General features: G+C 43.4%; 1 protein-coding gene across 1 annotated transcript; it reads right to left on the bottom strand.

Annotated features, from left to right (window-relative positions):
• Nucleotides 1-3,860: 3,860 nt before the first annotated feature.
• On the bottom strand, nt 3,861-6,356 carry LOC143766702 (uncharacterized). Its single transcript, XM_077254560.1, has 3 exons — nt 6,194-6,356; nt 5,886-6,045; nt 3,861-4,965 (listed from the first exon to the last, which is right to left on the bottom strand). The coding sequence occupies exons 1-3, from the start codon at nt 6,348-6,350 to the stop codon at nt 3,885-3,887; spliced, it is 1,398 nt and encodes a 465-aa protein (XP_077110675.1). The 5' UTR covers nt 6,351-6,356; the 3' UTR covers nt 3,861-3,884.
• Nucleotides 6,357-16,982: the final 10,626 nt, after the last annotated feature.

The following is a 16,982-nucleotide window of genomic DNA, read 5'->3' on the forward strand; positions in this document are numbered from 1 at the left end:
TTTTCTGACAGTCATAAGTGCCACGTATTTAAGAGCCACGTATTTAAGAGCCACGTATTTCAGTGCCACGATATTTCAGTGCCACGTATTTCAGTGCCACGTATTTCAGTGCCACGTATTTCAGGCACTGAAAAATACGTGGCACGTAAATACTTCAGTGCCACGATATTTCAGTGCCACGATATTTCAGTGCCACGTATTTCAGTGCCACGTATTTCAGTGCCACGTATTTCAGGCACTGAAAAATACGTGGCACGTAAATACGTGGCACGTAAATACGTGGCACGTAAATACGTGGCACTTAAATACGTGGCACTGAAATACGTGGCACTTAAATACGTGGCACTTAAATACGTGGCACTTAAATACGTGGCACTTAAATATGTGGCACTTAAATACGTGGCCACTGAAATATCGTGGCACTTATATACGTATATACGTATATAAACGTATATTTCAGTGCCACGTATTTCAGTGCCACGTATTTCAGGTTAGGGGTAGGGTTAGGGGTAGGGTTAGGGTTTTTTGTTTTTTTCTTGTTTTCTTGTGTTTTTCTATAAAAACGCATGCGTTTTACCGCGTTTACATGCATTTTTTCACACACGCGGTTTTTTAAAAAAACGCATGCAGATAAAAACGCAAGTGTGAAACCAGACTTAGGGTATGTGCACACGTTCAGGATTTCTTGCAGAAATTTCCTGAACAAAACCGGAAATTTTCTGCAAGAAATCCGCATTTTTTTTTTTGCGTTTTTTTTCCGTTTTTTTCGCGTTTTTTTAGCATTCTGCAAGCGTAATTAGCTTGCAGAATGCTAAAGTTTTCCAAGCGATCTGTAGCATCGCTTGGAAAACTGACTGACAGGTTGGTCACACTTGACAAACATACTGTTTGACAAGTGTGACCAACTTTTTACTATAGATGCAGCTTATGCAGCATCTATAGTAAAAGATAGAATGTTTAAAAATAATAAAAAAAATAAAAAAATGGTTATACTCACCCAGACATCTCATCACCGGCGTCCGGCTCCTCTTCCTATAGCTGGTCTGTGCGCACAGGACCTACCGTGACGTCACGGTCACGTGAGCGGTCACATGACCGCTCACGACCAATCACAGGAAAGTGACGTCATCGGCTAGGTCCTTCGCCGCACACCAGCTAAAGGAACCGAACGGCAGCATGCAGTGGAGGCGGGAACACTGCGCGGGACATCGATGGTGAGTATAGGACTATTTTTTATTTTATTTCTTATTTTTTGACCACTTATATGGTGCCCAGTGCGTGGAGGAGAGTCTCCTCTCCTCCACCCTGGGTACCAACCGCACATAATCTGCTTACTTCCCGCATCGTGGGCACAGCCCCGTGCGGGAAGTAAGCAGATCAATGGGCTCCTAGGTGTGCGGAATCCCTGCAATTCCGCATTTTTAATGAACATGTTGCTTTTTTTTCCGCTATGCGATTTTTTCGCGGAAAAAATCGCAACATTTGCACAAAAAATGCGGAATACCTTGTAAATAATAGGAGGCATATGTTAGCGTTTTTTTCGCGTTTTTATCACGTTTTTATAGCGAAAAAACGCGAAAAAAACGCTAAAAATCCTGAACATGTGCACATGGCCTCAAAGACGCTTTATAGCAAAAAAGTTTTTGCGTCTCCACATTTTGAGACCTATAATTTTTCCACATTTTGGTCCACAGAGTCATGTGAGGTCTTGTTTTTGCGGGACGAGTTGACGTTTTTATTGGTAACATTTTCGGACACGTGACAGTTTTTGATCGCTTTTTATTCCGATTTTTGTGAGGCAGAAAGACCAAAAAACAGCTATTCATGAATTTCTTTTGGGGGAGGCGTTTATACCGTTCCGCGTTTGGTAAAATTGATAAAGCAGTTTTATTCTTCGGGTCAGTACGATTACAGCGATACCTCATTTATATCATTTTTTTATGTTTTGACGCTTTTATACGATAAAAACTATTTTATAGAAAAAATAATTATTTTGGCATCGCTTTATTCTGAGGACTATAACTTTTTTATTTTTTTGCTGATGATGCTGTATGGTGGCTCGTTTTTTGCGGGATAAGATGACGTTTTCAGTGGTACCATGGTTATTTATATCCGTCTTTTTGATCGCGTGTTATTCCACTTTTTGTTCGGCGGTATGGTAATAAAGCGTTGTTTTTTGCCTCGTTTTTTTTTTTTTTTTTCTTACGGTGTTTACTGAAGGGGTTAACTAGTGGGCCAGTTTTATAGGTTGGGTCGTTACGGACGCGGCGATACTAAATATGTGTACTTTTATTGTTTTTGTTTGTTTTTTTTAGATAAAGAAATGTATTTATGGGAATAATATTTTTTTTTTATTATTATTTATTTAGGAATTTTTTATTTTTTTTTTTACACATGTGGAAATTTTTTTTTTAACTTTTTTACTTTGTCCCAGGGGGGGACATCACAGATCGCAGATCTGATAGTGTGCACAGCACTCTATCAGATCCGCGATCATACTTTCATCGGAGCAGGCTGCAGCTTTCATCTGCAGCCTGCTCCGACCCGGAAGTGCTCCCTGCAGGACCCGGATACAGCCCCTCGGCCATTTTGGATCCGGGGCCTGCAGGGAGAAGACGTTCGGTACGAGGTGAGTACATCACCTTGTACCGATCGTCTCAGGGAAGCCCGCAGGGAGCCCCCTCCCTGCGCGATGCTTCCCTGTACCGCCGGTACACCGCGATCATGTTTGATCGCGGTGTGCCGGGGGTTAATGTGCCGGGGGCGGTCCGTGACCGCTCCTGGCACATAGTGCCGGATGTCAGCTGCGATATGCAGCCGACACCCGGCCGCGATCGGCCGCGCTCCCCCCGTGAGCGCGGCCGATCGCGTATGACGTACTATACCGTCACCGGGAATTAAGGCCCACCCCACCTCGACGGTATAGTACGTCATACGGGATTAAGGGGTTAAGGTACATTAATAAAACTATTATCCTACGATACCGACCAGTGATACGACTGGACCGAGATCGTTGTTTAGTTGTCGCGTGGTTGCTGGAGAGCTGTCACACAGACAGCTCTCCAGCAACCAAAAAAGAGCAAGTCCCGTGTAATCTGGGTAATGTTATGAAGCGCTTTGCCACACTCACCATGTTTACCATTGTAAATGTAATTTAAAAAAAAAACAAAAAACCTTACACTCCGGTGTGTGAAACGTCCATTGCCGGCAACTTCCCGTACTGTGCCAGCCCGAAAGCACAGCACAGCGTTTATTATTAAGTCAACGGTGTGCTCAGCTTTACGGGCGGGAATCACAGTGTCAGTGCGGACAGATGACGGCGAAGGACGTGGTAGACACCGTTTTATATTTGTGGGGTATTGTTCACTTTTTATTGGAGTGTTTAAAACAGTGCGCTAGTAACCCAATATTCCCTTATTTAAAACAAAGACATCGCTGGATCGTTCTAAACTCGCCGATCCAACAATGACAGCGTCTGATCAGTTACCCAAAAACAATTCCAAATCATTCGCTGACACCAAAAAACACACAGCAGGGGCTCAATCGTTTTTACGATTTCAGAAAAGATAACGTTGGTTACACACAAAAAACAACTTTATCTATACTGAAATCGTTGTCTGATGGTACATTGTAAACTTGACATATTGAGCAATGCTGTTTGTATTTGTAACATCCGAGTACAATGAGCGACAGCCCTATAAACAATGAAAAAAAAAATTTTATAAATATTGTCAGACATTGCACATCAGGTGTTACAAAGACAAGATTTGTGTATACGGCGCAAGGTGTGATTTGGTGCAAACTTTGAGACAATAAAAACAATTTCTTTTTTAAAAAAAAATAACATTTATTTAGGGTACAAAAAAAAAAATTGGGAAAGGTTATTAGGGGGTACCAACATCCGCAACGAAAGGGGATTGATATCCCACACTTTTTGGGGGTGTTGAGGAGACCGAGGCGGAGGACGAGGGGGAGGAAGCAGCATAGTCTATGACACTAGACGGGATGCCATCAATCCAGCCACTGGATGTTGGCGAGACTACCAGAGCAGGAGATGAGGGAGGAGGAGGGACGACCAGTGTCCTTGGCTGGCTACTCCGGCTCCGGGTAGACCCAGGCTGTGTAGATGGTGTACTCCTTGTAGACCCAGGCTGGGTACTGGGTGTACTCCGTGTAGACCCAGCCTGGGTACTTGTTGTGCTCCGGGTCGACCCGGGGTGTTTTCTGGTGGTACTTTTGGGAGCAGCCATAGCCAAGGTTGTAGTGCTTGTCGTCGTCGTCGTCATCTTCTTCTTCTTTTTCCTCCTCTCTCCCTCTGGGTGTGGGTCGGCTTCCCGTCTGTGTCCCCTTGAAGGCCTGTCATGCTCTGAACTTTCGGGGTCTGTTCTGTGGTGGCGGTGGCGGTGGCCCTCGGCACGCGGAGCTCTGTGGTGGTGCTCTGCAGCAGGAGTCGGAGTCATGGCAGCCAGCGATGGTACTGCGGGCATAGTTGTCGCTGACTGCATGACCCGAGCCTGCTGCAGAGCACTGACATATACATTGTTGCAGCCCTGCATGACCGAAATCTGGAGTTCCGGCGTAAGATGTTCAACCATGCCCTTGTGAATGGCATTAAAAAAATGTTTGGCCGGCCTCGAGAGCTCCGTTTCGATGTTTTCAAGACGACGTTCGAGATTGCACATTTTATCGCACATCGCCTTGAAACCATTCTGAAATACGGTGCTCAGATGTAAAAATTCGGGCATGACCTCCCTGTCCGAGGCCCGCTGACGCTGTCGGGAAGACCTAAAGGAAGGAGCGACAGAGGCCTCGGCCAGGGGAACATCTGATGGACCGGCTGCCGGTTCGCCAGATTGGGGTGGTGCAGACCTGCTCTCGCTGTGGGATGGCTGCGACTGTTCAGATGGCGCTTCACAAAGTACCGCTCCAGAGGGTCGGACAGTCTCGCGGGTGCTGCTGTGTGTTCTGTGAAAACATAAGGAAACCTTTAGTATACTAAATATCACATTTAACATGCGTCATTAATTAACTTTAACGCCAGATATCCATTGCCGCCATTAATATTAACCTATTTTTAATATTGACACTGCATATGCACCATCAATATTAAAAAAAGGTATTTATTTAATTCACAATAGTCACCCATGGTTGTGGTTTGCAACGCCACACAATTATGCTTAAGTTGGAACTGCCATGACGTCACGGTCATGTGACCGAGACGTCATCACAGGTCCTGCGAGCTGAGTAACCATGGGAACATAACCTGCTTTGCAGTGGAATGTATGCCGTATCGATTATATTTTACTTTTTTGTGTCTAAAAAATCGCGGATACACCTGGATAGCCACTATACTACTCCACTATTAAATATTGGCTGGGCATGTCCAATCTACTGTGTTCTGTATACTTCTGATTTCAGGGAAATAAATAGTAAGTCAAGCTCACCATTGTAGTAATCCCAGAAGGGAGGCGCTGCTGTGTCAAGTGTGAGAAGACCAGAAATGAATAAAAAATTCAAGGTCAACGAGGCGTGAAAAGTAAAAACAAAATACTTTATTCACTTCAATCAGAAGCCGAGGATGAAACATCAGCACAATACAATAAAAACACTATGTACGCGTTTCAGGTCTGATGTTCCCTGTCACCTAAAACGCGTAGATAGTGTCTATTGTATTGTGCTGATGTTTCATCCTCTGCTTATGATTGAAGAGGATAAAATTATGTATTTTTTACTTTTCACGCCTCGGTGAGCTTGCCTTTTTTTCTTCCTTTCTATACTTGGTACTTGCCAAAATAAATGGCTGGGCAATAAGCTACGTGGCTGGAATGTAGTATGTGAATAGGAATGTTATAAAAACTAGGTGTGTGCATAGGTACTATACTTACTCTCTGCTTCCAAGGACCGGTCGCAAGAACTGCAGTATACGGTTGTACTTGTACACCGAGGTCCTTGAAGCGGCAGCACCACTACGAGTCTGTCCCTCCTTTTTCAGGCCCCTCTTGAAACGGTCCTTCATGGAGCGCCATCTGGTCTTCAATTGTTTAACTGTGTATAAATTAAAAAAAAAAAAAAAAGGTTTTAGATAATATTTTGAAAACGATTACGCAACCGTGTGCAATCCCAATAGAAGACATCACAGACGGTTGTGTAATCCTGGCATGATGGGTCACAGCAGCATTTTGTAAATACTTACGGAAACTAGCTTTGGCCTTGGGTGAAGCGCTGTCGAAGCCATCCCACAGCGATAGTGCCACCTCTATCCACAGACGGCGCAATATGCCCTGGTCCGCGTGCCGGGGGTCACGGCTGTCCCACAACGGGCCCCGTTCTTCAATGGATGCCACCATCATGTCAATATCCAGTGGTTCATCCACGGCCCGTTGTGAAACCTAGAAAAAATGGAAAATATTAATGTTTGAAAGATAAAAAAAATTGTCCCTACCTCCTCCACCGCCACCTACTACACACAACACCACAACCTCCCACCACCCCCCATACCTGCAAAAAAAAAAAATTAAACAAAAAAAATGAATAGGTTTGAAAAAAATTCTTACTCTCTGTGCTGCAACCACAGCTTGGCCCCGTGGTCCCTGCTCCTGCTCCCTCTCTTCCTCCTGGTTCTCCTCCTCACTTGAAGAAGCCTGCAAAATAGTTTACCAAAAAGTTGAGTGACCCATCTACAAATGACAGCGAATAGTAAGCAATAGTAGATCATGTACTCACCGCACTCCTCTGCGGTGGGGTGTTGCTCGAGTCGCTGCCGCTGGCCATGACTAATGCAATTCTGAAATAAAGAACAAAATAACATTGATACTATGCTCCTATGCACAATCCAGCAATAAATTAAAAAAAAAAAAAAGTCATTTAAACCACAAAGAACATTGCACTCCAACTGAACTAACGCTGAGCAAACAACACTGCCACATTGATTAAATTAAAGAAACAATGGCAGAGACAACCCAATGCCAGAGTACAAAAGCCTAAAGATAAGAAGACTAATCTACAACAGACCCAATGTAGTAATCCCAAAAGTGTTTTTTTTTTTTTTTAAAGTACAGTATGCACGGAGCAACACAAAAAACACAATATTTTTTTGAAAGTAAAAAATTAACAACCCCGAAAAATTAAGGGCAGAAACATTAATAACAAACCATACTTTACAATAAAACCGACAGGGCCGGAGACAATAAAAGGGCCAATACACGCCATACCTCACAACCATAAACATACAACGATGTCTTTACACAACCACAGTGCTGAACATAATACACAACTTGCAATAAAAAATTACTAAATGTAATAAAAGGGCTCAGAATCATTCTATACTACCATACTTTACAATAAAACCGACAGGGCCGGAGACTATTAAACGCCATCATATAACGCAAGAATAAAACATCACAACTGAATACAAAAAACACCACCAAACCAAAAAATGGAAACGAAAAATCTATCCTGGAAAGAACAATAATCAAGGCCGCAGACCATGAAACGCCATCGTATACAACGCCATACATCAGAACCAGACCAAAAATACCACAATATCCTAACCACAGTGCAGAATATAAAACACAACTTGCAAAAATAATTTTAAAAAACATGGAGAAAATGCACAGAATCATTCTATACTTACATCTCTGGACAGCGGATGAATAGAAGTCGTCTGGTGTTCTGGAGATGTGCCTCTGGTGTCTTGCCTCAAGATGCTGCAGCAGAAGTGACAAACAATCCAACATTTTCTTTATATATGTGGGATGTTTTTCTCACTGTTTGCACTGTCTAGACATTGTCTAGACACTTTTTTGTTTCATTTTATCTAACGACGCATGCGTCGCACAACGCACGCACGACGCACACCCGCGACGCAAGTGCGTCGTCAATAGGTTTCAATGGTAAATTGTAACGCATTGACGACGCACGAGCGACGCAAGTGCGACGCGCGCGTTTTTTGGACGCAACAAAAATGCTACATGTAGCGTCTTCGACGCCGGCCAGGTGCGGTGAAACGACGCATGCGTCGTGCGTTTTACCGAAAACGCACGACAACGCAACGCATGCGTCCCCAATGATAAAGATAGGGGAGCATGACGCATGCGTTGTCGTGCGTCGGCGACGCTGCGTCGCATGACGCTAATGTGAACGTAGCCTAACTGATCATTTACTGAGCACAGGTGAGGATGTAAACTAGGATTGGGTGCAGTATATGACCAGGCGACAAAACTTTTGTCTTGCAAAAATCTAACCATTCTGTGTCCATTAACTCAGCAATATTTCTGCATTGAAGCCAATTTATTTTCTTAACCTAAATCACATTTCAGAGGGTTTCAGCTTTCAAAAGAATAATTTATACAATCAATGGATGAATTTAACATCAGGTTATAAGCTTTTATTTACATAATATGGATAAGCGACATAACTTCTGTCAGGGAGTGTACAGTAAATTCCTGTATGTCATCTCCCACTGTATATAGTATATAACTGTGTGTCATCTCCCCCTGTATATAATATATACCTGTGTGCCATCTCCTCTGTATATAGTATATACCTGTATGTCATCCCCCTGTATATAGTATATACCTGTGTGTCATCTCTCCTGTATATAGTACATACCTTTATGTCATCTCCCCTGTATATAGTATATACCTGTGTGCAATCTCCCCTGTATATAGTATATACCTGTATGTCATCTCCCCTGTATATAGTATATAAAGTACAGACCAAAAGTTTGGACACACCTTCTCATTTAAAGATTTTTCTGTATTTTCATGACTATGAAAATTGTATATTCACACTGAAGGCATCAAAACTATGAATTAAAACATGTGGAATTATATACTTAACAAAAAAGAGTGAAACAACTGAAATTATGTCTTATATTCTAGGTTCTTCAAAGTTGCCACCTTTTGCTTTGATGACTGCTTTTGGACTGTACTGTACCTGTATGTTATCTCCCCTGTATATAGTATATACCTGTGTGTCATCTCCCCTGTATATAGTATATACCTGTGTCATCTCCCCAGTATATAGTATATAACTGTGTGTCCTCTCCCTTGTATGTAGTATATACCTGTGTGTAGTATCCTCCTGTATATATTATATACTGTACCTGTGTGTGTCATCTCCTCCTGTATATAGTATATACCTGTGTGTCCTCTCCCCTGTATACAGTATATACGTGTCATCTCCCCTGTATATAGTATATACCTGTTTGTCCTCTCCCCTGTATATAGTATATACCTGTGTGTCATCTCCTCCTGTATATAGTATATACCTGTTTCATCTTCTGTATATAGTATATACCTGTGTGTCTTCTCCTCCTGTATATAGTATATACCTGTTTCATCTCCTCCTGTATATAGTATATACCTGTGTGTCATCTCCGCTGTATATAGTATATACATGTGTCATCTCCTCCTATATATAGTATATACCTGTATGTCATCTCCCCTGTATATAGTATATGCCTGTGTGTGTCCTCTCTCCTGTATATAGTATATACCTGTGTGTCTTCTCCACTGTATATAGTATATACCTGTGTGTGTCCTCTCCACTGTATATAGTATATGCCTGTGTGTGTCCTCTCACCTGTATATAGTAGCTACCTGCATGTCATCTCCTCCTGTGTATAGTATATACCTGTATGTCATCTCCTCCTGTATACAGTATATATCTGTGTGTCCTCTCCCCTGTATATAGTATACCTGTGTGTCATCTCCCCTGTATATAATATATACCTGTGTCATCTCCTCCTGTATATAGTATATACAGTACCTGTATGTCATCTCCCCTGTGTATAGTATATACCTGTATGTCATCTCCCCTGTATATTATATATACCTGTATGCCATATCCCCTGTATATAGTATATACCTGTGTGTCATCTCCTCGTGTATATAGTATGTACCTGTGTGTCATCTCCTTCTGTATATAGTATGTACCTGTGTGTCATCTCCCCTGTATATAGTATGTACCTGTGTCCTCTCCCCTGTATATAGTATATACCTGTGTGCGGTCTCCCCTGTATATAGTATATACCTGTGTCATCTCCCCTGTATACAGTATATACCTGTATGTCATCTTGTCTTTATATAGTATATACCTGTGTCCTCTCCCCTGTATATAGTATATACCTGTGTGTCATCTCCTCCTGCATATAGTATGTACCTGTGTGTCATCTCCCCTGTATATAGTATATACCTGTGTCCTCTCTCCTGTATGTAGTACCGTATATACTCGAGTATAAGCTGACCCGAGTATAAGCCGACCCCCCTAATTTTGCAACAAAAAACTGGGAAAACTTAGAAAAATATTTAGAATTGAGAGTCCTCAGTGGTTGATACCTTTTAATGGCTAACTGAAAAGATGGTAACAAATTGCAAGCTTTTGAGACTACACAGGTCTCTTCATCAGGCAAAGACTAAAACAAGTTCTGAAGAATCACATATTTATGCACAACAGCATAGAGAAAAAAAAAAAAAAGGGAAAAACCATGGATAAGACAAGTGACATGAAGCAGAATTACCATGGGTGATAAACAGTTATGTCCATAGATATTGGGCCAGTTCTTAGATAAGGATTGTTTTATTGGGGTCTCATTCTGTTGTGATGACCCCGCATGGTCTGAGGGGCAAGTTCCTTAGTTGATGTAAAAAGACATAAATCCGTGCGATGTCTTAGTTGATGTCTTTTTACATCAACTAAGGAACTTGCCCCTCAGACCATGTGGGGTCATGACAACAGAACGAGACCCCAATAAAACAATCCTTATCTAAGAACTGGCCCAATATCTATGGACATAACTGTTTATCACCCATGGTAATTCTGCTTCATGTCACTTGTCTTATCCATGGTTTTTCCCTTTTTTTTTTCTGTGATGTATTGTGCATAAATATGTGATTCTTCAGATTTTATTTTAGTCTTTGCCTGATGAAGAGACCTGTGTAGTCTCGAAAGCTTGCAATTTGTTACCATCTTTTCAGTTAGCCATTAAAAGGTATCAACCACTGAGGACTCTCAATTCCAAATATTTTTCTATCTACTGGCTAACACGGTACCCAGATATATTTCTTTCCTGTGGGAAAACTTATTGACTCGAGTATAAGCCTAGGGTGGAAAATGCAGCAGCTACCGGTAAATGTCAAAAGTAAAAATAGATACCAATAAAAGTAAAATTAATTGAGACATCAGTAGGTTAAGTGTTTTTGAATATCCATATTGAATCAGGAGCCCCATATAATGCTCCATACAGTTCATGATGGGACCCATAAGATGCTCCATATACAAATATGCCCCATGTAATGCTCCATGCAGTTCATTATAGCCCCATAAGATGCCCCATATAATGCTCCATGCAGTTATGGCCCCATAGATGCCCCATATAATGCTCCATGCAGTTCTTTATGGCCCCATAGATGCCCCATATAATGCTCCATGCAGTTATGGCCCCATATAATGCCCCATATAATGCTCCATGCAATTATGGCCCCATAGATGCCCCATATAATGCTCCATGCAGTTCTTTATGGCCCAATAGATGCCCCATATAATGCTCCATGCAGTTATGGCCCCATAGATGCCCCATATAATGCTCCATGCAGTTCTTTATGACCCAATAGATGCCCCATATAATGCTCCATGCAGTTATTGCCCCATAGATGCTCAATATAATGCTCCATGCAGTTATGCCCCCATAGATGCTCCATATAATGCTCCATGCAGTTATGGCCCCATAGATGCCCCATATAATGCTTCATGCAGTTATGGCCCCATAGATGCCCCATATAATGCTCCATGCAGTTATGGCCCCATAGATGCCCCATATAATGCTCCATGCAGTTATGCCCCATAGATGCCCCATATAATGCTCCATGCAGTTATGCCCCCATAGATGCCCCATATAATGCTCCATGCAGATATGGCCCCATAGAGGCCCCATATAATGCTCCATGCAGTTATGGCCCCATAGATGCTCCATATAATGCTCCATGCAGTTATGGCCCCATAGAGGCCCCATATAATGCTCCATGCAGTTATGGCCCCATAGATGCCCTATATAATGCTTCCTGCAGTTATGGCCCCATAGATGCCCCATATAATGCTCCATGCAGTTATTGCCCCATAGATGCCCCATATAATGCTCCATGCAGTTATGGCCCCATAGATGCCCCATATAATGCTCCATGCAGTTATGGCCCCATAGATGCTCCATATAATGCTCCATGCAGTTATGGCCCCATAGAGGCCCCATATAATGCTCCATGCAGTTATGGCCCCATAGATGCCCTATATAATGCTTCCTGCAGTTATGGCCCAATAGATGCCCCATATAATGCTCCATGCAGTTATGGCCCCATAGATGCCCCATATAATGCTCCATGCAGTTCTTTATGGCCCCATAGATGCCCCATATAATGCTCCATATAATGCTCCATGCATTTATGGCCCCATAGATGCCCCATAGAATGCTCCATGCGGTTATGGCCCCATAGACGCTCCATGTAGCAATGTGCCACATATAATGCTGCTGCTGCTGCACTAAAAAAAATGCCATACTCACCTCTCGCTGCTGCCCGCTGCTCCTCAGCGTCCCATCTCTCCACACTGACTGTTCAGGCAGAGGGCGGCGCGCACTAATATGTCATCGCGCCCTCTGACCTGAACAGTCACTGCAAGAGGACGGGAAGACGGAGCTTCGGTGGAACGAGGGAAGGTAAATATACTCACCTACTCCCGGCGCTCCTGACACGGTCCCTGCGTGTCCCACGGTGTACGGCGCGGCAGCTTCTTCCTGTAGTGAGCGGTCACATGGTACCGCTCATTACAGTAATGAATATGCGGCTCCATCCCTGTGGGCCTGGAGTCCATATTCATAACTTTAATGAGCGGTACCACCTGACCGCTGAAGAGGGGAAGAAGCTGCCGCGCCGTACACCGTGGGACATGCGTGGACTGCGTCAGGAGCGCCGGGAGTAGGTATTTGACAGGTGTCGCTCCCCCTCACCCGCCGACCCCCCCGCCTTCCATGACTCGAGTATAAGCCAAGAGGGGCACTTTCAAACCATTCTTTTGGGCTGAAAATCTCGGCTTATACTCGAGTATACACAGTATATACCTGTGTGTCATCTCCTCCTGTATATAGTATGTACCTGTGTCATCTCCCCTGTATATAGTATATACCTGTGTGTCATCTCCTCCTGTATATAGTATGTACCTGTGTCACCTCCTCCTGTATATAGTATGTACCTGTGTGTCATTTCCTCCTGTATATAGTATATACCTGTGTGTCATCTCCCCTGTATATAGTATATACCTGTGTGTCATCTCCCCTGTATATAGTATATACCTGTGTGTCATCTCCTCCTGTATATAGTATGTACCTGTGTGTTATCTCCTCCTGTATATAGTATGTACCTGTGTGTCATTTCCTCCTGTATATAGTATGTACCTGTGTCCTCTGCCCTGTATATAGTATATACCTGTGTGTCCTCTCCCCTATATATAGTATACTGTATGAGGGCCCTGCCTGCAAGCTTGCAAACTATGAGGAAAAGGGGAGATACGAGAGGTGGAACCTGTATGTCATCTCCCCTGTATATAGTATATATATGTATGTCATCTCCCCTGTATATAGTATATACACTGTACCTGTATGCCATTTCCCCTGTATATAGTATATACCTGTGTCACCTCCTCCTGTATATAGCATATACCTGTATGTCATCTCCCCTATATATAGTATATACTTGTATGTCATGTCCCCATGTATATAGCATATACCTGTATGTCATCTCCTCCTGTATATAGTATATACCTGTGTCACCTCCTCCTGTATATAGTATATACCTGTATGTCATCTCCCCCTGTATATAGTATATACCTGTATGTCATCTCCTCCTGTATATAGTATATACCTGTGTCATCTTCTACTGTATATAGTATATACCTGTATGTCATCTCCCCCTGTATATAGTATATACCTGTATGTCATCTTCTCCTGTTTATAGTATATACCTGTATGTCATCTCCTCCTGTATATAGTATATACTTGTATGTCATCTCCCCTGTATATAGTATATTTCTGTATGTCATCTCCTCCTGTATATAGTATATACCTGTATGTCATCTCCTCTTGTATATAGTATATACCTGTATGTCCTCTCCCCTGTATATATTATATTTCTGTATGTCATCTCCTCCTATATATAGTATATACCTGTGTCATGATTTCCCAATGGCAAGGAAATAAAAAATAACAAAACGGACTAGCTCTCGGGTGATGGAAACTAAAGTTGACCGTGACCTGAACCTGACAACACTTGAAGCAGCCAGGGAGTGTTCCTACGATGCCCTAGACACCACGCGCCAGCCGGAGATCTAACTACCCCTATCAGAGGAATATACAGGCCTGTCTTACCTCCAGAGATGTACCCCAAAAGGAGATAGCAGCCCCCCACAGATATTGACGGTGAGTTCAGAGGAAATGACATACGTAGGATGAACAGCAGGTTTAGCATAGAGAGGTCCGCTTTACTAGATAGCAGAAGGATAGGAAAGTGTTACTTCACGGTCAACTTAAAACACTACTCAAAAACACCATCCTGAAATTACTTTAAAACTCCAGTGACAACTCATGCCACTGGAGTGGCAATTTCAGTCCACAAGAGCTTCCAGCTGCAGAGAGTCACATTACTGCAAGCTGGACAAGAAGTTAGCATAAACTCAAAGCAAAATTCAACTTAGCTGAACAGGAACTTGAGGCAGGAGAATGCAACAGAATGCTACTGATACATTGTTGGCCGGCATAGGACTAACAGCCAAGCAGCCTTAAATAGGAAACTCCCCTAATGGGTGGCAACAGGTGAGCAGGGATAGCAGAAAGCACACAATAATAATAATAATAATAATTTTATTTATATAGCGCCAACATATTCCGCAGCGCTTTACAACTTATAGAGGGGACTTATACAGACAACAGACATTACAGCATAACAGAAATCACAGTTCAAAACAGATACCAGGAGGAATGAGGGCCCTGCTGCTCGCAAGCTTACAATCTATGAGGAAAAGGGGAGACACGAGAGGTGGATGGTAACAATTGCTTTAGTTATTTGGACCAGCCATAGTGTAAGGCTCGGGTGTTCATGTAAAGCTGCATGAACCAGTTAACTGCCTAAGTATGTAGCAGTGCAGACACAGAGGCTATTAACTGCGTAAAGTGTATGAGAACATGATGGAGGAACGTGATTATGTTGTTGTTTTTTATTAATAGGCCACACAGGGATAATTAGGTTAATGCGTTGAGGCGGTAGGCCAATATACACAAGTGGCACTACCATCAAACACCACCGGGGGAGCCCACAAACAGAATTCACAACAGTACCCCCCCCTTAAGGAGGGGGCACCGAACCCTCACCAGAACCACCAGGGCGATCTGGATGAGCACTATGAAATGCACGAAACAAATCAGGAGCATGAACATCGGATGCTGTCACCCAGGAATTATCCTCCTGACCATAGCCCTTCCACTTAACCAGATACTGAAGTTTCCGTCTGGAAACACGGGAGTCCAAGATCTTTTCCACCACATACTCCAATTCACCCTCGACCAGCACAGGAGCAGGAGGATCAGCAGAAGGAACAACCGGCACCTCATACCTCCGCAATAATGACCGATGAAAAACATTATGAATAGTAAAAGATGCTGGGAGGTCCAAACGAAAGGACACAGGATTAAGCACCTCCAGAATCTTATAAGGGCCGATAAACCGAGGCTTAAACTTAGGAGACGAGACCTTCATAGGAACAAATCGAGAAGACAGCCACACCAGGTCCCCAACACAAAGACGAGAACCAGCACGCCGATGACGATTAGCGAACTGTTGAGTCCTCTCCTGGGACAACTTCAAATTGTCCACAACCTGTCCCCAAATCTGATGCATCCTATTCACCACGGAATCCACTCCAGGACAATCCGAAGACTCCAATTGACCGGACAAAAAACGAGGGTGAAACCCCGAATTACAAAAAAATGGAGAAACCAAAGTGGCAGAACTGACCCGATTATTAAGGGCAAACTCTGCCAACGGCAAAAAATCAATCCAATCATCCTGATCAGCGGACACAAAACACCTCAAGTAAGTCTCCAAAGTCTGATTAGTACGGTCAGTCTGGCCATTATTCTGAGGATGGAATGCAGATGAAAAAGACAAATCAATGCCCATCCTGGCACAGAACTCCCGCCAAAATCTAGACACAAACTGAGTACCCCTATCAGACACTATATTCTCAGGAATACCATGCAAACGCACCACATTCTGAAAAAATAGAGGAACCAGCTCAGAGGAGGAGGGCAACTTGGGCAAGGGTACCAAATGAACCATCTTGGAAAAACGGTCACACACCACCCAGATGACAGACATCCTACGAGAAACAGGAAGGTCAGAAATAAAGTCCATAGAGATGTGCGTCCAAGGCCTCTTAGGAATAGGCAAGGGCAACAACAACCCACTAGCCCGAGAACAGCAAGGCTTGGCCCGAGCACAAACATCACAAGACTGCACAAACATACGCACATCTCGAGACAAGGAAGGCCACCAAAAGGACCTAGACACCAAATCCCTGGTGCCAAAAATTCCAGGATGACCTGCCAACGCGGAAGAATGAACCTCCGAAATAACTCTACTGGTCCAGTCATCAGGGACAAACAGTCTACCAGGTGGACAGCGATCAGGCCTATCCACCTGAAACTCCTGCAATGAGCGTCGCAGGTCTGGGGAGACAGCTGACAATATCACCCCATCCTTCAGGATGCCAGTAGGTTCGGAATCACCAGGCGAGTCAGGCTCAAAACTCCTAGAGAGGGCATCCGCCCTCACATTTTTAGAACCAGGCAGATATGAAACCACAAAGTTAAATCGGGAGAAAAATAACGACCAGCGCGCCTGTCTAGGATTCAGACGCCTGGCTGACTCAAGATAAATCAG

Source organism: Ranitomeya variabilis, chromosome 4, assembly GCF_051348905.1.
Source record: "Ranitomeya variabilis isolate aRanVar5 chromosome 4, aRanVar5.hap1, whole genome shotgun sequence".
In the NCBI taxonomy this organism is placed as follows: domain Eukaryota; kingdom Metazoa; phylum Chordata; class Amphibia; order Anura; family Dendrobatidae; genus Ranitomeya; species Ranitomeya variabilis.

Excerpts from the sequence above, each read along its gene's own strand:
- LOC143766702 (XM_077254560.1), bottom strand. The coding sequence starts at position 6,350 with ATGATGGTGGCATCCATTGAAGAACGGGGCCCGTTGTGGGACAGCCGT. Across the intron at positions 6,046-6,193 it reads CAAGGCCAAAGCTAGTTTCC|TTAAACAATTGAAGACCAGA; the intron begins GTAAGTATTTAC and ends ATTTATACACAG. Across the intron at positions 4,966-5,885 it reads CCGGTCCTTGGAAGCAGAGA|AACACACAGCAGCACCCGCG; the intron begins GTAAGTATAGTA and ends ATGTTTTCACAG.